This window comes from Pteropus alecto, unplaced genomic scaffold (genome assembly GCF_000325575.1).
Source record: "Pteropus alecto unplaced genomic scaffold, ASM32557v1 scaffold3, whole genome shotgun sequence".
Classification (NCBI taxonomy): Eukaryota; Metazoa; Chordata; class Mammalia; order Chiroptera; family Pteropodidae; genus Pteropus; species Pteropus alecto.
In genome coordinates, this window is record NW_006442484.1 from 6,760,682 (window position 1) to 6,782,177 (window position 21,496).

The 21,496-nt window shown below is 32.5% G+C and overlaps 1 protein-coding gene across 8 annotated transcripts in view; it reads right to left on the bottom strand.

The window, feature by feature from the left end:
* Nucleotides 1-21,496, bottom strand: part of PTPN4 (protein tyrosine phosphatase, non-receptor type 4) — a 186,812-nt gene that overhangs the window by 60,292 nt on the left and 105,024 nt on the right. For all 8 annotated transcript variants that reach the window (XM_006921001.2, XM_015596795.2, XM_015596793.2 and 5 more), the window contains 2 exons: nucleotides 20,262-20,350; nucleotides 7,686-7,749 (listed from right to left, as the gene is read on the bottom strand). In XM_006921001.2, the coding sequence (XP_006921063.1) occupies nucleotides 7,686-7,749; nucleotides 20,262-20,350 (153 nt within the window). The remainder of the gene's footprint in view (nucleotides 1-7,685; nucleotides 7,750-20,261; nucleotides 20,351-21,496) is intronic.

The window sequence follows — 21,496 nt, forward strand, 5'->3', positions numbered from 1 at the left end:
AAAGTCCTTGAGTTTCATTCCTATGTTTTCTTCCATGCATTTTATTGTTTCAGGTCTTATATTCAGGTCCTTAATCCATTTTGAGTTAATTTTGGTGTGTGGTAACAGACAAAAGTCTGATTTCATTCTTTTGCCAGTGGCTTTCCAGTTTTCCCAGCACCGTTTATTAAAGAGGCTTTCCTTTCTCCACTGTATGTTTTTGGCTCTTTTGTTGAAAATTATTTGCCCATGTAAATATAGGTTTACTTCTGGACTCTCGATTCTGTTCCACTGGTCCGTGTGTCTGTTTTTCTACCAATACCATGAAGTTCTGATTACTGTCGCTTTGTAGTATAATTTGAAGTCACGCAGAGTGATGCCTCCAGCCTCATACTTTTTTCTCAGGATAATTTTGGCAATTTGGGATCTTTTGTGCTTCCATACAAACCTGATGACTTTTTGTTCTATTTCTTTAAAAAATGCCAGTGGGATTTTGATGGGGATTGCATTAAATCTGTATAATGCTTTAGGTAATATGGTCATTTTAACTATGTTGATTCTTCCAATCCAAGAACACGGGCTATCTTTCCATTTCTTTGATTTCTTTTAATAGGGCCTTGTAGTTTTCATTATATAGGTCCTTCACATGTTTTGTTAAATTTATTCTTAGGTATTTTATTCTTTTTGTTACAATTGTGAAAGGAATTATTTTTTCCACTTCTTTTTCTGACACTTATTAGAGTATAGGAATGCTATAGATTTTTGAACATTGATTTTGTATCCAGAGACTTTACTGTATTTGCTTATTGTTTCTAGTAGTGTTCTTATGGAGTCTTTAGGGTTTTCTATGTAGAGAATCATGTCATCCGCAAATAGTGACAGTTTGACTTCTCTGTTCCCTATTTGGAGGCCTTTTATATCTTTCTCTTGCCTAACTACACTCTCTAGAACGTCCAATGTTATATTGAATAATAGTGGTGAAAGTGGACATCCTCGCCTTGTTCCTGATCTGAGAGAAGGTTTTTAATTTTTCACCATTAAGTATATAACATGGGCTGAGAGTTTGTCATAGATGGTCTTTTTTATATGAAGGCACTTTCCTTCTATACCAATTTTGTGAAGTGTTTTGATCATAAATGGATGCTGTATCTTGTTGAAGGCTTTTTCTGCACCTATTGATATGATCATATGATTCTTATTTTTTAATTTGTTTATGTGGTGTAGCACATTAATCGATTTGCATATGTTGAACCATCCTTGTGCCCCTGGGATGAAGCCCACGTGATCATAGTGTATACTCTTTTTAATATGTTGCTGTATTCAGTTTGCTAGTATCTTATTTAGGATTTTTTTGTGTTATCTTTACCAGGTTTTGATATCAGGGTAATACTGGCCTCAAAAAATGAGTTAGGAAGTACTGCTTCCTCTTCTACTTTTTCAAAGAGTTTGAGAAGAAGAAGTATTAAATCTTTGAATGTTTGGTAGAATTGACTGGTGAAGATGCTTGTTACTGGATTTTTACTTTCTGGTAGGTTCCTGATGATTGTTTCAGTTTCCATACTGCTGATCGGTCTGTTTAGATTTTCCTGATCTTCTTCATTCAGTCTAGGAAGGTTGTATCTTCCTAAGTACTGGTCCATTTCTTCTAGGTTATTAAATTTGGTGTTACATACTTTTTCATAGTATTCTTGTATGATCCTTTGTATTTCTGCTGTATCTGTTTTAATTTCCCCTCTTTCACTCCTGATTTTGTTTGTGTTCTTTCTCTTTCTTCTTTAGTGAGTCTAGCTAGGGGTTTGTCAATTTTATTAAACTTCTCAAAAGAACCAGCTCTTTGTTGCATTTAGTTTTTCTACTGCTTGTTTTCAATTTCATTTATTTCTGCTCTAATTTTGATTATTTTACTTCTGCTGACTTGAGGCTTCATTTGTTCTTCCTTTTCTAGTTTTTTAAGATGAAGTTAGGTTGTTTACTTGAGCTCATTCTTGTTTTTGCAGATAGACCTGTAATGATATAACCTTTCCTCTTATGACCACTTTTGCCATGTTTCAAAAATTTTGATATGTTGTACTACTGATTTTGTGTGTTCTTTCTCTTTCTTCTTTAGTGAGTCTAGCTAGGGGTTTGTCAATTTTATTAAACTTCTCAAAGAACCAGCTCTTTGTTGCATTTAGTTTTTCTACTGCTTGTTTTCAATTTCATTTATTTCTGCTCTAATTTTGATTATTTCTTTACTTCTGCTGACTTGAGGCTTCATTTGTTCTTCCTTTTCTAGTTTTTTAAGATGAAGTTAGGTTGTTTACTTGAGCTCATTCTTGTTTTTGCAGATAGACCTGTAATGATATAACCTTTCCTCTTATGACCACTTTTGCCATGTTTCAAAAATTTTGATATGTTGTACTAATGTTATCATTTGTTTCTAAGTATCCTTGATCTCTCTATACTTCTTCTCTGATTCAGTTACTCTTCAGTAGCATGTTGTTTAATCTCCCTGTATTTGTGGATCTTCCTGCTTTCTTTTTGCAGTTGATCTCCAGCTACAACTCTCTTACATTTGTTGAGGCTATCTCTGCGTCCCAGTATGTGGTCAATCCTTGAGAATATTCCATGTGCACTAGAGAAGAATGTCTAAGCAGCTGTTTGGGGATGGAAGGCTCTGTAAATGGCATTTATGTCCAGTTGGTCTAATGTGTCATTTAAGGATGTTATTTCCTTATTGATTTTCTGTTTGGATGATCTGTCCATATCCAACAGTGGGGTATTTAGGTCCCCTACTATGACAGTGTTTGATCTGTTTCTCCCTTTAGTTATGTTAGTAACTGCTTTATATATTTTGGGGTTCCCTGATTAGGAGCATAGATATTCCTAAGTGTTATGTCTCCTTGGTGTATGATTCCCTTTATCATTATGAAGTATCCCTCAGTATGTTTCTTTACGTTTTGTATTTTGAAGCCCATTTCGTCTGATATTAGTACTGCTACTCCCACTTTTCTCTGAATGCCATTTGCTTGAAATATCATTTTCCACCCTTTCACTTGGAGTCTATATTTTTCTTTGGAACTGAGATGTGTCTCCTGGAGGCAGCTATATGTTAGGGTTCTGTTTTTTGACCCAATCTGCAATTCTGTGCCTTTTTATTAGTGAGTTTAGTCCATTTACATTTAGGGTGATTATTGAAATATGAAGTTTTCCTATAGCTATTTTAGCTTTTGCTTTCTGGTAGCTTGGTGTTCTCATTACTTCCTTGTCCATGTGTTTGATTTTATTTTGGTTGCGTTTTGTGGGTTTCCCCTCTGGTCCTTCTTGTTTTATGTTATATACTTCAGTTCTAAATCTTTGGCGTGTGGTTACCATTACGAACATATAGAGGATTCTTTTACATATATACATATACATATACATATATATATACACATACATATATATTTACTGTTTCAAGATATTTCCTTTGTACACAAGTACATTTATTTTGCAGGATTATGAGTTTTTGTTTATAAATATGACTAAAACCCTAATCCTCCTCTTTTCTGTTACTGTTGTCTCAATTTGTCCCTATGTATGCTGAATGTTCATTACTATCTTGCAATAGCAAATCTCTTATTGTTTAAGCTTATAATGCCCTGTTCTTAATAAGGTTTGCGCCCCTTTGCTTCTATCTGCCTGCTAGTCCCCTTATTCATAGTTATGCATTTTTTTGTCATTTTGTTTTAGGTGAGCTGACCCTTTTCAGTATTTCCTGTAATGCAGGCCTTGTATTGCACAATTCCTCAATTTTTGTATGTCTGGAAAGGAATTTATTTCTCCTTCATATCTAAAGGAGAGTTTTGCTGGATACACTATTCTCAGCTGGTAGTTTCTTTTATTTAATAGTTTGATTCCACTCCTTTTTCGCTTGTAAGGTTTGTGCTGAGAAGTCCGATGATAGTAATGGGTTTTCCTTTACAGGTTACTGTTCTTTTCCCTGGCTGCCCAGAGAATACTTTGTCATTGATTTTTAATTATTTTAATACAGTGTGTCTTGGAGAAGGCCTTTTTGGGTTGAGATAATTGGGTGTTATGCTGACTTCTTGAATTCCTTAGATTTGGGAAATTCTTGTCAACTATTTGTCTGAAAATGCTTTCTGATCCCTGCTCCTTTTCCTCCCCTTCAAGAATACCCATTATTCTTATGTTCCTTCTCATGATGGTATCAGCTAGTTCTTGTATTTCTCTTTCATTATTTTTCATTCTTTGGTTTCTCTCTTCTTCCTTCTGATTTATTTCTAGATTTCTGTCTTTGATATCACTGATCACTTCTTCCAGTTGGTTGACTGTTTCCAAGCTTGCCATTTCATTCTTCATCTCTTGCAGTGTGTACTTCATCTCCAGAAGTTCTATTTGGTTCTTTTTGAGGGTTCCAATCTCCTTGCTAAAAAACTCATTCTGCTGATTTAGTTGTTTTTTCAATCCCTGGAACTGTTGATATGAATTATTTTGGATGTGAGTTTTTTTTCAGAAGTATCATCCTTAATTCTCTGTCATTTAAGTTGCATATTTCCATGTCTTTAAGCTAATTTTCTGAAGATTTTAAGTTGCATATCTCCATGTCTTTAAGCTAATTTTCTTGTCACCTTGGTTGTTTATGGTGTTTAATGGAGTATTTCTCCACCTGGGCATTAATGGAAGTGTATTCTGCTTTTTTTTTTTCCCCCAGAAAGTAGATTTATTATATAAAGGTCTCTCTTTAGCCTATTGCAAAGAAGTGTTTTTCTTTTGGTTTCTAAGCCTCTTGGATCCCTGCTTTATATGAAGTCTTAACAATGCCTTTCTTTTTCTCAAAAATATTCAATCACGCTCATTACCCTCATTTTTAGTCCCTGTCTATGTTAACAACAGTTTTGGTAGCATTTGCTCACACTTCCCGGGGCTCTGTGGTGTTCGGTCTTGGAGATTATGGGGATGGGGCCCTATGGGTTGGGGGATGGAGACTGTGGCTCAGCTGTCCATTTTGCAACCACAGCTGGTAATAATCAACTGTTGCTTCTCTGCCATCCCCACTTCTGTGCTTTCTGCCCTGTTCCCTGGGCACTGCCATTGCATGGAGCCCAGAGTACCTTCTCCCCTCCCCTTCTTTCTGCAGGGAGCTCCAGCTATGGGAGACAGCTTCTTTGTTTCTCCCAGTCTACTGCCCCAACTCCTGGGGTTCTGACCTGTGGTAGCTCTTATGTGCAGATACCACGCTCTGACGCTGGTGTGTAGTTTGGATTTTTTTGTGCAGTGTTAGATGCTCAGCTCATTTTATTGTTGTTTCCAGGGGAGAGATCTGGGGACATCTCTCACTCCGTCATGTTTCTGATGTCCCAGAGAATTAATTATGCTTAACAGTAGAAGCAAAATCTAAGATGCATATGTGTTCACCCTTTTTTGAAATTTTGCATACTTCGAAAAGTCTATATTTTGACATTCTACCAATTGTATTTGTAATGTAACAAAATTTTCCCCACATGTTTTGTAAACAATAGATATATACAATGTGGTGTTGAAAGATGAGTAGATTCTATAGGTTTGACATGTAAAAATAAAAGGATTTTCAGAGAAAAAAACATTAAGGCGGCAAAATTCTGCAGAGTATGCCTGTATATAGTCTTTAATCAACTGTTAGTTAACTTTTGTTGCTGCTATTACCTGAGGCTAAACACATTCCTCAGACATTATGATACAAATATAATGATACATTACCTCAGACAATGGTTGTGAGGATTAAATGATATGAAAATGATTGGCATATTACCAAGCACATAGTAAGACCTCAATAAATGTTAGACATTAACTATTTACTATTATTATTATTACTAATACAATAGTACTACAATGGGAAACAATTAGAAAAGTTGACTTCTGTACTGTCTTCTACCAATATTTAAAGTAAAATACTTGTTCTCTAGTTTCCAGATAAAATTTATCATATTTTATTCCTCTAAACATTTATTGAAAAATGTACAAAAAATGTTTGTTAGTAGCTTTAATCATAATAGCTACAATCTAAAAAAGTTAAAAGTGTCCAATATTATAAAAATGAATAACTCAATTTATGGTTATTCATTTATTAAGTAGAATAACATACAGTAGTGGAATAAACTATTGCTTTGTGCTACAACAGGGATGAATCTCACAATGTAAATGGAAAAAAAAAGCAGACCAAAAAAAAACCCATTCTATATGAGTTCTATTTTTAAAGTTCAAAAATAAACAAACTAATCCATGGTGATACAAATAAGAATAATGTTTACCTTTTGGGAAGATTAATGACTGTAAGTGGGCATCAGCTCCATTAGCAATAATAACATCTTCTTGGGTGGTAGTAATATTCTACATATTAACATTATATTTCATATGCTTACCAAGCACTCTACTTAAAATCTATATATTTTTCTATTTCAATAAAAACTGTTGAAAAAAATTTCCATATTTTGTGAGCATAAATGAATGATTAATCATAGTAACTTAGCAGATCAATATCCTGTGATAAAATGCAGGTGATTCAAGTACATTTTTTAGATTTCTGAATATATTTTACACACATACAACCATCTTGAAAATCTTCATTAATTTGTAATTTCTAAAAAATAATGTAAGTCAGAATAAGATTAGTTTACTCTGATAAAATAGAAAAAATTACAAGATGAAATTCTTTCTGACACTGTACTTTCCATGATAACTCAATGTGCTGTATTTAATACATAAAAAGGGCATGACCATTCTAAAGAAGAGAGGAAATTTACTATGTGTTCATGAATAAGAAACAAAACTAAACACTCAAGTTCCCCAAAATGAAATGAGCTTATAAATCAAGTGTTACAGATTTAGTAGAAAAAAGAAAAAGGACATATAAAGTTCTCAGTTACTGTCCTCATATACGAACTCTGGGGACTGATAATGAACACATGATTGAGTTCAGTTTCTAAGTTCAGGAGATAGTAGAATGGATATCTAGAAGAATTTTAAATCATTACCATAAAAACACTGGGGAAATAAATACACTGCCATAAAATGTGAATTTATCAACTTGGTAGGCAATTATCAATGATATTTTTTATATAAGAATGACCTAATATTTTAAAAAGAAAAGAAACTGAATTAGGTCAAAATAAAAAACAAAAAACAAAATACTACTCCAACCAAATGCCTAATTTTCCAACATTAGGAGCAAGAGTGTAGTGTGTGTGCGGGGTAGAGGAGGGGTAGCACTCATTCCGGGTGACAGAAACTCTAACAGCAGTCTGAGCCCCACAGTGTTTATGAGATATTTTAGCATCAGTAAATTTCTTCAAGATAATGTTTAAGTACCAGCTGAATATTGTTTCCTTATCAAGCCTTACAGGGTGTCATTATCCATTTGGAAATTCTCAACCTCCTGGTTAAGCTCCCACGGAAGTTTGTTTTGCTTTCACCTCTATGCAGTGAGAATTTCTTGTTCCCTCTACCACTGTTTTCCTCTGTGGTTCCCTCACTAGACTTTAAGCTCCTAAGTGGAGGAATCAGACCTTATCTAGCTTCTTCTCTTTACACTACCTGGCAGAGTCTACTGAAGTGATAAAGAGAAAAATGCATAAAATGAATGTAGTTATCAACAGTATTAAAAACAGCTTCACTCGTACTAAAAGTTCAGAAATGTCATCATTTCTTAAGACTTTATTTATGTTAATAATTATTAAATCGATACTCACCAATTCTTTTCTAAGTTGAATAAAAAACTGTTTGCACTTAAATGAAATTTTTACAATCTTCAACCTGGATAAAAAGAGATGGGAGTATTTAAAATATTGGAAAGATATAAATATTAGCAAATTAAGAGAATAATTTAAAAATAATCTTTTAATTGTATATTCAGTAACATCTAAACATTTAATCATATATACATATATGCATTATATAAAGAATCTAAACTTTTTGGTGCTTCATGGAAAAATAATTAGAATCTATGTGCTCAACTGAGAAAAGTTTTAACAGAATATTACAATACCCAATATTATATCTAAAGATATATATAAAAACATCACAAATTAAAATTTCAAGAAATACCAATAACATTATTATTTACTCTTTAAAACTACAAGTAGCTTTCTGGTTCTGAATGTAAGAAGCTTAGAAATAAATCACCAACTTAACCAAACAACAAAAACAGCTTAACAGAATAAAAAATCAACAACTCTTCTTAGATCCATTAAGTGAGAGGAGAGCACAGGGCAAACTACTGCCCCATAATTTAAGAGACTAACAGGGCATCGTAACTTACCAAAGCAGAGACAAATGAGCAGAAATTGCCAGAAGAACCAGTATGGGTGTAGGAAAACCTGAACTGTAATTTACAAACTGTTGGAGGCTCAGCATGGGCAGCTCCAAGAGTTAAAAACTCCAGGGGAACCCAGTTAGTGGGGTACCTACAACATTTTGAGTTTTACCTCCAGGAGCTCAAACAGATTCCCACAGTAAATATCAGAAAAAAATACCCTCAGTTTTCTGACAAGGGAAGGGAAAAAGGACCATTTTGAAATAAGCCAGAGCACTTGATTCTTCTTAACAAGGTCTGCAATCCTGGGAAACTAGTTAACCAGAGCCTAAGTTGCAGGGGTATTATCAGATTCTAATCGACCTGTAGAAGGGAAATACCCAACTGCAGCCCACTCTAGCCATCTTGTCTCACCTAAGGGAAGAGAAAAAAACTGAGAAACACTTGTGAAGTGGACAGTCCAGAGGCCTAAATTCATCAAAACACTGAAAGTTAATCATAGGACTAAAGAATGCTTCTCCTACCCTCATTACTAAGGGCATATTTACAACAGTCTGCCTATCAAAAAAAAGTTTATGATGCATACCAAAATGAAAAACACTGTGAAGAGACAGAGCAAGCATCAGAACCAGACATGGAAGGGATATTGGAATTATCAGACAGGGAATTTAAAACAGCTATGATTAATATGCTAAGGGATATAATGGATAAGGTAGAAAGCACATCAGAACAGATGGGCAATGAAAGCACAGAGATGGAAATCCTAAGAATGAACCAAAAGAAACACTACAGGTAAAAACCACTTTACCAGAAATGAAGAACACCTTTCATGAGTTTATTAGTAGACTGGACACAGTTGAGGAAAGAATCTCTGTGATCGAGGATTTATCAACAGAATCCTCAAAAACCAAAAAGCAGAGAGAAAAAGACTTAGGAAGCTCAGAGAACACAAGCGGGAAAAATGCCTAAAAAACTACACCCAATCATATCATTTTAAAATCACAGAAAATCGAAGATAAAAAATCTTAAAAGAAGCCAGAGGGATAAAATACCTTACCTATATTATCTATAGAGGAACAAAGATGAAACTTTTATCCAACTTCTCAGAAACCATGAAGCAAGAAGAGAATGGAGTGAAGTATTTAAAGTGATGAGAGAAAAAAACCACCAACCAAGAATTTTGTATTCTGTGAAATCATCCTTCAAAAACGCAAGCGAAATAAACACTTTCTTAGACAAACAAAAGAAATTTGTTGCCAGTAGGCCTGCTTGCAAGATGTGTTAAAGGAAAATAATAAAGGTCAGAAACTTGGATCTATATAAAGAAAGGAAAAGCACTGAAGAAGGAACGAAACGAAAATAAAAACTTTACTTTTCTTATTCTTAATTGATCTAACATTTAAGTTTATTCAAAATAATAAAAGCAACAATATGTTTGTTTATGTATATGTCATATATAATGATATATTTATGTATGCTTATACAGATAGTTCCTGACTTAATGATGATTGACTTAAGATTTTTCGACTTTACGATGGTATGAGAGTGATACCCATTCAGTAGAAACCATAATGTAAATTTTAAATTTTGATCTTTCTCAAGCTACTGATATGCAGTGTGATACTCTCATAATGCTGGCTAGGCAGGGGCAGTGAGATAATTCTGCCCAACTGTAGGCTAATATAAGTGTTCTGAATGTGTTTAAGGTAGGATGGGCTAAGCTATGATGTTAGGTAAGTTAGGTGTATTAAATGCATTTTTTACTTATATTTTCAACTTACAATGGTTAATCAGGATGTAACCTCATTGTAAGATGATGTTAGGTAAGTTAGGTGTATTAAATGCATTTTTTACTTATATTTTCAACTTACAATGGTTAATCAGGATGTAACCTCATTGTAAGATGAGGAGCTTCTGTATGTAAGTGAAAGAATGACAGCAATGATACAAGGGACAGGAAGAAGAAATTAGTATTATTTTGTTATTCTAGTATTCACAATACCTGTGATGTGGTATATGGTTATTTAAAAGTGGACTTGGATTAATTGTAGATATATATTGCAAAATCTAGAGCAACTACTAAAAAAAGCAAAAAAAGAAGTATAACTGATATGCTTAAGAGAAAAAAACAGAATCATATAAAATACTCAATTAAAACCACATGTGGCAGAGGAGTGAAACACAAAAATACAAACAAAAAGAGGGCAACAAATAGAAAACAATAATGTATATGGCAGATACTACACAAATATATCAATATTCTCTTAAATGAAGAAAAATATACTATGCTAACACTAATCAAAAAAAAGCAGGAGTACCTGAGGATATAATGTACAGCGCCTTGATTATAGTTAATAATACTGTATTGTATATATGAAAGTTGCTAAGAGATCTTAAATATTCTCGTTATAAGCAAAAAAATTGTAACTGTGTGTAGTGATGGATGTTAACTAGACATTGTGTGATCATTTCGCAATACATACAAATATATTATTTTGTGGTAAAAAAAGAAAAAAGAAAGAAAGCAAGAGTAGCTCTTATAATTTCAGAAAAAATGGGCTGTAAAGCAAGGAAAAGTTATCAGGGATAAAGAAGGGCATTACATAATGAAAGGGTCAATTCTCAAAGACATTAAAAATTCTTACTGTGTACGTGGCCTTAAAACAGAGCAACAAACTACAGAAAGCTACTAAAACTACAAAACTGACAGAACTGCCAAGAGATACCGATGAATTCACTATCACACTTGAAGACTTCAACACCCTAGATCAGAAATGTACACATTCGGCACACAGAAAATCACTAAGGACACAGTTGAGCTCAACAACACCATCAATCAAATGGATTGGAATGGAAATCTATACAAGAGAATACATTTTTCTCAAGTCATATGGGATATTCACCAAGACAGAACACATTCTTAGCCATAAAACACACCTTAAATTGACAAGAATTTACATAATGTCTGCTTTCGGAGCACAATGGAAAAATCTAGAAAATAACAGAAGGACTACTGGAAAATCCCAAAATAGGTGGATATTAAGCAATACACCTAAAAATAAAACGGGAGTCAGAAAAGAAATTTCAAGAGAAATAAAAAATTTGAATTAAATGAAAAAGAAAATACAAGCTAGCAAAATTGACAGCAGAAAAGGCAGTGCTTAGAGGAAAATTTGTAAGAATGAATGCATATGTGAATAAAAAAAACCACTAAAAATTGATAATCTGAGTTTCTACATGGAAGTAGAACAGAAATTAGTAGAACTGAAAACAGGAGATCAATAAAGAATATTAATGAAGCCAAGAGGTGATTCTTTAAAAAGATCAATAAAATTGATAAGCCTCTAGTCAGACTAAGAAAAAAAGAGTACACAATTACTAATATTGGAAATCAAAGAGTGAACATTACTACAAATCCCACTGATATTAAAAACATAACCAAAGAATATTATGAACAAGTCTATGCCCACAAATTTGATAATCTCAATGAAACAGATCAATTCTTTGAAAGACACAATTTGCCAAAACACACAGGAAAAAATACGTGATCTAAATAGGCTTATAAGTAGCCCCCTTCTGCACAATATTATAATGATGGACATATGTCATATATTTGTCCAAAGCCATAGAATGTATAACAGCAAGCGTGAACCCGAGTGTAAACTATGGATTCTGGGTGATTATGATTTGTCAATGAATGCTTCATCCTTGGTAAAATATGCACCATTATATTGAGTGTTGTTAACGGGAAAGTTATACATGTGTGGAGTAGGGGATGTATGGAAATCTCTGTACCTTCCTCTCAATTTTGTTGTGAATCAAAATTGCCCTAAGAAAATAAAATCTTAAAAAACTAAACAAATAAACAAACAAAAACTATAAGCAACACTTGGAGAAAAATGTAAGATTTCAAGAGTTTATGCAATGATCCTAAAAATATTTTTAATATTAAAAGCATAATGATTTTAAAATTCTACCTTTCTATATTGTCTTTCTTCTTATATGAAACTCATATAATGGTATAAAAAGGGACTTTTATGGCTTTATTAGTGTAATCAATATCAGCAAAATAAATTTGCCTCCATATTTTAACCTTATAGTAAGAAATACTCAGATCCTTTTTAATCTTCAGACCTGAGTCTTGAGGCCAAGAGGTTCAATCTTACTTAACAAAACTTGCTTTAGGATCCTAGCCCAATAACCTAAATATTTTCATAGCAATTCTAAGTTTGAATATTTATGACTTATGGTACTACTTATTCAAGAAGCTCTCAGCAGAAGAAGAAACAAAGATTTAAAAGTAGTGATGAAAGCCTATGTAAGCTAAGGGATTCCAGCAAAAAGATAAATATTAAACTAATCAAGGTTCCAGAAGGAGAGAGGGAGAAGTAGAGTTTATTTAAAGAAATAATGAGGCAGAAGATCCCAAACCTGGGGAAAGTAGATTAGTGGTTGCCTAGAGCTGGAGGGAGGGGTTGGGGAGGCAGAGGAGGTGACGAGGAATGACTGCTAATGGTTACTAGGTATCTTTTTGGGGTAATAAAAATGCTTCAGAATTAGATCATGATGGTGCTGTACTCTATAAATAAACTAAAAGCTATTATTCTATACTGTAATAAGTGAATGCATGGTATAATATATACATCAATAAATCTGTATAAAGTATGGTTTAATAATCTGTGTCTGTTAGTATAACTGATATCTTTGCATTTATCTATCACATAATATTTTTTACTTTTATTTGTCCAAAGTTTCTGTGTTTCTACTGGAATGGTAATTATATAATCATTTTTTTATTGCTTTAGTGGTCACCTTTATCATTATTGTATTTATTTCCTCTCCTTTTGAAACCATTTTAAGTATAATTTGACATTCAATGAACTGTGTATACTTAAAGTGTACAATCTGAAAAACAGTCATGGGGATGTAACGTATAGCAAAGGGAATGTAGTCAATAATATTGTAATAATTATGTATAATGTCAGATGGGTACTAGATTTACTGGGGTGATCACTTTGTGAGTCATAAAATGTCTAATCACTATGTTGTACAGCTGAAACTAATAGACTGTATGCCAATTGTAATTGAAAAGCAAAAAATTACTTAAAAAGTACAATTTGATAAATTTGGCATTTTTATGTATATACTGTTCAATCATCATTACCAAGAGAGGGACTATATCTATCATATCCAAAAGATTTCTTCTGCCACTCTGTACATATTAATATAGGCACGCTAGACTTCTTATGGTTACTATTTCCAAGTATTTACATGGTATATCTTTTTCATTCCTTTACTTTCAGCCGATCTACATATGTACTCATATATGCAAATAAAAAGTTTTTCTTTCCAATCTGTTTGCCTTTTATTTCTTTTTCTATAGTGAAAGTAAGCATACTTGTTCCTGATCTACATAAAAAAACACTGACGATTTTACCATTAGCAGATTTTCCACAGATGTCTTAATCAGAATGGGGAGGGTATCTTTTATATACAGTTAGAATTTTTTTCATCACGAATGGATGTATAATTTTATCAAATTCTTTGACTGAATCTACTAAAATGATCATGTGGGTTTTTTTCATAATAATAATGTCAGAGTGATTTTCAGATGTTAAAACAACCTTATATTCCTGGAATAACACCTATTTGGTCACAATAAATTATTACTTTTATACATTGTTCGATTAAATTTGGTAAAGTTTTTTTTTTAAGGAATTATGTATCTATGATCATAAGTAACTAGTTTTCTCGTGAGGTCTTTGATGTCAGAATTAAAGTAATAATTAATTGGAATATATTCCTCCTTTATTTTCTAAAAGACCTCATGTAAAATTGGAACTACTTTTACCTTAAATTGTGATTTAATTCACAAGGGAAGCAATTTGTGCCAGAGTTTCATAGATCAAAAGTTTTTAATTATAAATTAATTTCTTTAATTGATATAGGAGTATTCAAGTTTTCTATTTCTTCTTTTGTTACTTTTGTTCATTTAGTCATTCAAGGAATTTGGCCATTTAATCTAGGTTGTGAATGTATTCATGATATTTGAATCTGTTCATAATATTCTTTTATTATGCTTTCAATGTTTATAAAATCTGCAGTGATGTCTCATCTTTTATTCTTGATATCAGTAATCAGTATCTTTTCTTTTTCTCCTGAGTGCAACTACAGACTTTCATTAATTTTTCTCCATTTTGTGTTCATCTTATATTTGCTTTTCCTCCTTCTACGATTTTGAGTTCAATTTGTTCTTAGTTTTCTAATTTCTCAAGATGAGAACTCAAGATAATTGATCTTAGATTTTTTCCCCTAATATAAACATTTAAAATATAAAATTTCCTCAAAACACTTCAAGTGCATCCTCAGAAATGTATGTTGTATTTTTCATTTTTGTTTTCTGCTAAAAGTATTTCTAATGTGTCTTGTGATGTTCTTCTCTTTGACTCATGGTTTATTTAGAAATCATCTTTATTAACAAATTTTTGAAGTTTTTCTAGTAATCTGATTATTTCTAATTTAATTTCATCGTCATAAGAGAACATACTCTGAATTATTTAACTCTTTAAAAATTTACTTAGGCTTGTTTTATGGATCAGCATATTTTCTCCAATAAACAAACTATATGTACTTGAAAAAAAATACACATTTGGCTATTGTTGGGTATAGCATTGCATAAATATCAGTTAAGTCAAGATAGCTGATAGTATTCAAATTCATTTCAGCTTTTTTTATTGTCTAATTTTTGTTTTGATTGCTGAGAGGGAAATACTCAAATCTCCAAATACAATTGTAGAATTGTCTATTTCTCTTTTTTTTTTTTTGCCTCACTTATTTGGAAACTCTGTTATTAAGCACGTACATACGTATAACTGTTTCTTGCATTTTTTTTCTAGTGTATGGGTAATAGTTTTTTATCTTTTCATGCCTTTTAATATTTTCTTGGAAACTGGATGTCTCACATATTACATTACAGTAACTCTGATATTGGTTTCCCTTCCCCACATCTTGTTATTTGTTGGATTATTTTCATGCAGTCTATCTCTACCCATCAACCACCAGTGTTAAGCTTCTGCTATTGCTCTTCAGGAAGGCAAGCTTTGGGTATGCCCACAGTAATCCTGAGATGATAGTGGTATCACATATCCCATTCTTTACCCAGTTGTAAAACTCCCCTAATTGCTAACACACTGCTCTGTTTTCAATAATGCCTTGGGGCATGAATGAATTCCTTTCAAAACTAAAGCAATCAAATTGTAGCTTCTTCAAAGGAACAGCTTCTGAGGTAGATGTTTGAGGCTACTATTTCCTCTAGAATCTTTGTTTGTTTCCCCTGTTGTCTTTGGGTTTCCTTAGAGACTCTTCTTATGCAGTCTGAGCTTTGCAGTTACTTACATTGTAATTCCGTTATACAGGAGCATTGTTGATGAGGCAGTAACGTGTGGGTTGTGGGGTAATCATTCTTTAATCTTGCTATTAGGTCTCAGTGGTTTAGTGGTCTATGACCTTTGGCCATAACCTCCAGTGCTTTTCAGCTCACCCCCTCCTTGGGTGAGACAAGAAGTACAGAGGGGGCTGGAAATGGGTATTTCCCTCTCCCCATCCATTCTGGTTAGGCTCTGGTGGAGCCCATGTTGGTTACATATTGGTAAAACAGATTTCCTTGAGGGGAGAGGAGACCTTTGTTAAGGAGAACAGAAAGCTCTAAGCATATTTCAAAATGGCTCCTTCCCTGCTCACCACCACCCAACCAACCTCGCCCCTTCAGAGCATGAGTTGACTTTTCTCCAATCTTCACCTTGAGAACCTGGTGGGGCACCTGGTAGTAAAACTTATGAAAGCATGGGGACCTTCTTAAGGCTGGGCCTTCAAGAGTTTTCATCTCTCAAGCTAGTCTTTGCTCAGTCTCCAGCAATTAGTCAATTACCCTTTAAGTATTCCTACCAGTTGCTGGCTGCAGCAGTGGTTTCTAGTCCTGGTAAACTCTCATTCTTTGTATTCATCTGTCTCCAGTTTTCAGAGATGCAGTTTGCCTTGTGTCCTTAATTCTCTGAGGGATCTAAAAAGAATTGTTGATTTTCAGTTTTTTTTTGTTTTTTTTTTTTTCTTGTGAGGACAGGAATGATGACTTCCAAGCTCTTTACCTACTGAACTGGGAACCAACACTCTCTCCTTCCCTTTTCATTTTCTCAATAGTGTTTTTTTGATGAGCATTAATTTTAATGAAGTCTAATTTCTGGAATCCAAGTAACCCCGATTTACTATTCAAAAATTTTAAAGTGTGAACTTGAACTGAATAATTCAGTAATAACACCCATGGAAAGATATGAGGGAGCATATTTATTATGTGGTACACTAATTTTTTTCTACACACAGCTGAGAGAAGTGAGAAGCTTGTGTTTCAGAATCTGAAAGACCTGGGTTTAAAGCTCTGCTTCACACTTATCAGTTGTTTAACCTTGAATCATTCAATTTCTCTAGCATTTCTCATTCCTTATCTGTAAAAATAATGCCAATAACATCCAAGTTGCGGGGTTCTAAGCTACAGAAAAATGCATTAAAATCTGTGAGTGATATTTTTTCTTTCCTTGGTCTTATAAAACTATCAGTTCTAAAACTTCCAACTTTACTCTAAAATCTTCATGTAGAAATTTGGTAATTCCACCATTTAATTTTTGGCCTGAATATATTAATTAAAATATTCATAGAAAAAGTAACTGAAACGTGTGAGATACCACATTAGACTTGTACTTATTATCAGTTCTCATCAAGTGATTTTTCTTATGGAATACTTTGCTAAAGTATCAAATTAAAGGCAATTTAAGTGGCAATTCTACAAACACTAATTTAATAAAGGTGATGAGAACAATATGGTCTCTAATTCACATATAGTATTAATGAAAAGTATGTTGCTTTTGTGAACACAGATCCATATTTTAAGAACTAAAGGTAAATCATATATTTAATGATTACCATATAACCTACTGATTTTCCTTGGATATCAACTGGTTTTGGATCTTAAATTATGGCAACCTGTGGTGTATTTATAAATGTATTCATGGTAGCATGTATTGCTATGAGTAGTTAGAATCATAAAAAATTCCTATGTTCCATGAAAATGTAAATTTAGTAGCTTTAACAACTTTAAAGAGCTTTGATTTAGTTTAATTATTGAAAACGAAATTTTAAAGGAACAGTTTTCCAATCAATCTTAAATGCTCACATCTTTTTTTCTAACCTAATTTATATGATAGACTTGAAATATGAGTTCTATTTCTCAACGTTAAACTAGCTCCAAGTATATTTACCAATAAAATAATATACTAACTCCTTAGCATACAGAATATGTAAGATCCTTCACAATCTGAAATCAATTTCTCTCCTAAGCATCAATTCCCTAAATTCTTATTCTCTTGTTTTTGTACTCAATGAAGACAACTGAAGGAAAAAACAAACCAAATAGCCCATCATTTCTTCAGTTTTCCATGTCCTTCCACACTATTAGGTCTCTGCAATTGCTTGGTACCTCTACCCTGAATTCCCCAACTGAATCCTCTATACACACATTCCTCTTCCGTAATTCCTTTTCACTGAGGAAATTTCTATTCATCCTTTAAAGACCATCCTCAAATATTAAGAAGCCATTAAAATTTTCTAGAGAGATGATATCCTTCATGTTTCTAAAGCAATTTGCTAAAAACTCTTTAAAAATTCTTATTTAATAAAAATAAAGGAATACGTATACAATATAGAATTTTGAAAATACAGAAAAATTTTATTATCATGTTATTTTAACCAACATCATCTGAAAAAAATTTATTTCTGATTTTGACATTTATATAAAGCACAAAATAAGGTAAAATATTTTAAAAGTTGCCTTTAGTAAAAACATAAATGTAGTAAAATCAAAGATGAACATTTAACATTATGAAATTCGACAATGATAATTATCTCCTCTAAATCATTTAATAACCAATTTTCTTACTGTGTTTTATAATGTTTTCTAAGTCCACACATAGGCAGGGATCATGTCTGGAATTGTTGTGTATTCTCCTTTGAACGCACCATAGTTAGAATTACATAGGAAGCATTTAGAAGATGTGATATGAAACACTAAATAATCTTGTTTTCTTTTGAGCTATAGAGGTATATTTTACATATACAATGAAATACACCAATTATAGGTGAACAAGTCAATAAATTTTGACAAATGTATTCAGTTGTATAACTACCACCCACCAAAGTAATCATGTAACATTCCTATCAGCTCTAAATATTTCTTTGGTGTCCCTTTGCAGTCCACTGCCTCCTCTCATTTTCTGTCCCCAGTCTGCTCTATCTAAAATATGTTTTCTAGAATTTCATGTAAATGGAAACAAAACGTATGTATAGTTCTTTTGTATCTGCTTCTTATAATAAGCATAATGTTTTGAGAGTAGGGTCATCCATATGGTTTACTTATCGATGGTTCATTTCTTTCTACTGCTGAACAGTATTTCTTTGTGTAGATATACTATAATTTGCTTACTCTTTTATCAACCAATGGACATTTGGAATTGTTTTGTGCTGTTATGAATAACACAGTTATGTACATCAGTGTACAAATCTTTATATGACCTTATGTTTTCATTTCTCTTGGTTAAATATCTAGTAATAGAAATTGCTGGATTATATGGTAAATCTATGTTTAACTAAAGAAACGGCCAACTTTTCTAAAGTTGATGTTCTAGTTTGCATTCCCGCCATCTGTGTTTGAGATTTCTAGGTGCTATGCTTCCTTGCTGTCACTTGGCATTGTCATTTCTTTTATTTGGAACTATTCTAGTGGTTGTAGAGTAACGCTTCACTGTGGTTTTAGTTTGCATCTCACTAACGACTGAGCATCTTTTCATGTGCTTATTGGCCATTTGTATACTTCTTTGGTGAAAGTGTCTATTCAAATATTTTGCCTATTGTTTTTAATCAGGTTGTCTTCATATTACTGAGCTAGACGACTTCTTTGTATATTCTTGATAAGTTCTTTATCGAATATGTATTTTACAAAAAACTTTCCTGCCTTTTCGTCTTCTCAGAGTGTCTTATGAAAAGCAAAAGTATTTAATTTTGATAAAGAATTTTGGTTCATGTTTTTGTGACCTATAGGAATTTTATCTTTATATTTTTTAAAAAGTTGTGGCAATTTTCTAAAATAATTGCTCTGTCAGTTATCACATTTCTATTAAAGTGTTATTAAAGTGACTAATTACAAAAACCTATTAAATGAAAAATCACAGATACTGAAAAAGCAGGACCAAACCTTTTAAGAGCTATAAACAGCAACAGATTAATATATTTATTTTGTATTTGTTTCTTCTAAAGAAAATTCTTGTTTATTTTTAAAAACCTGAGTTACTTATGAGATATATACACAAGGGATATGATTGTGATTTTTACAATTTTAATATTATCCCCTTAAAGGGAAGTAGCAGATGCCACTTTTCCTTTTTCCTCATTCTGGGATGGTGGGTGAGTCATTCTAGACAATGAACACAAGGACAATATGCAAAGGACAGCAGAGCAGTAAGACAAATAAAACAAAAAAAAGAAAAACATGAGTTTTATACCCCAGGGAGCCACCATACTTTTCTAGCACCAATTTAAGCCACTGTAATAGTGGATCTTTGTTGTAGCAAACCATGCCCATGTTCCAGCTAATAAACTAGTACTTCACTGAAAGCATTTAAATGAAAATACTATATTTAAAGCTATCAGAATGGTGCAAGACAATAAACACTGACATTAGCTACACAAATTTAGAGATTCTCTAAGAGAAAAATTCAAAAAGTAATATTTTCTACAAGCTAAGCAATTTTTGAAATAATCCAATTATTTTGTTATCTTCTGGTAGATTCCATGTAAGTGGGATAAAGTTGCATGACAACATTAATATACTTCAAGAGCTACTTTCTTTAATATGAATTTTTATATTAGGTAATATAATGGTAAAGGCAAAAGTATTGATGGAAGTTCTTACCATGGAAAGGTATTCATTCGTACCCTGTTCTTATAAATCAGAATTCCTCCTGACATCACTCCAATCATAATTTCATTGTTACTTTGATCCTTCAAAGAAAGAAAATGAAAATCTAAAATACTGGGCTTTACTTGTTAAAGATATATTTTCAAAACAGGATTAGTTTTTTTTTTTTTTACACAATGAGACATTTTCAAAGGCAGCACATATTTACAGACCCACATATTTACAGACTCACAGGTAATTGTTACCTCATAAAAATAAATGACATACTTCAAGTCAAACTTAAATGTAGCATTATTAAAATTTATTAATCTGAAGTAAAAATGATCTCAAGATTTCCCATAGTTTATATAACTGGGACTGACTTTTTGGGATAGGAAATTAAGCCCTTCTCATCTTTTAGAATGACAGGTTAGTATCCATCCTCCCATTCCTAAAATTATTAATCACTGCGTAAATATAATGCTAAGTTTACAAAAGTGAAAAAACATGGGGGAGTTAAGAGTTTGTAATAAACTATAAAACAATACTTCTAATAAAATGGAAAGTCCTATAACTAATATAATACAATAAAAACAATTGGGAGTATAGAGTGAAGAACAATTGCTGAAGAGTTGGATAACTCCAGAGAAGAAAATTTAAATTGTGCTCTAATGATTAAGTAAGTTTTCGTATTAACTGATCCAACCTGAATAGCTAATCTGCATTATTGAGAAAAGGAGTAGAATTAAAATACTTTTTTCAATGCTAATCAACCTTAAAATAGTTTTTCTTCTTGTCTTCAAACACTCTACATGCAAATTAGCATAGCAATAATGAGTTTACCCCCTATTATTCACTTGCTTTGAAGTTAGAATTGATGAAAATAAAATCAAGATTTTATCATTGTTTCCCCAAGGGAGAAAAAAAACCCTTTAAAATGCAGTTTCAATAATTTCTAATTAATAAATCTGATTAAATTGACCTGTAGGATAATATATAACATGGTCAATACAACAGTGTATGCTAATTTGTCTGGCTGCTCTTTTTGTTTAGCAATAACCAGCACCACTGAACATTATTATCAGTCTTAAATCATTTTTAAGGGCATCAATTAGAAGTCTGGACCAAGATGGCAGACTGAGCTTAAAAGATGGCAGACTTAATATATGCTCCTATTACTCCTTCTGCTTTCAATCAGAGAAGCTATATTAAAAAAAAAAACATTAAAAACAATCCATTACATTTGAAGG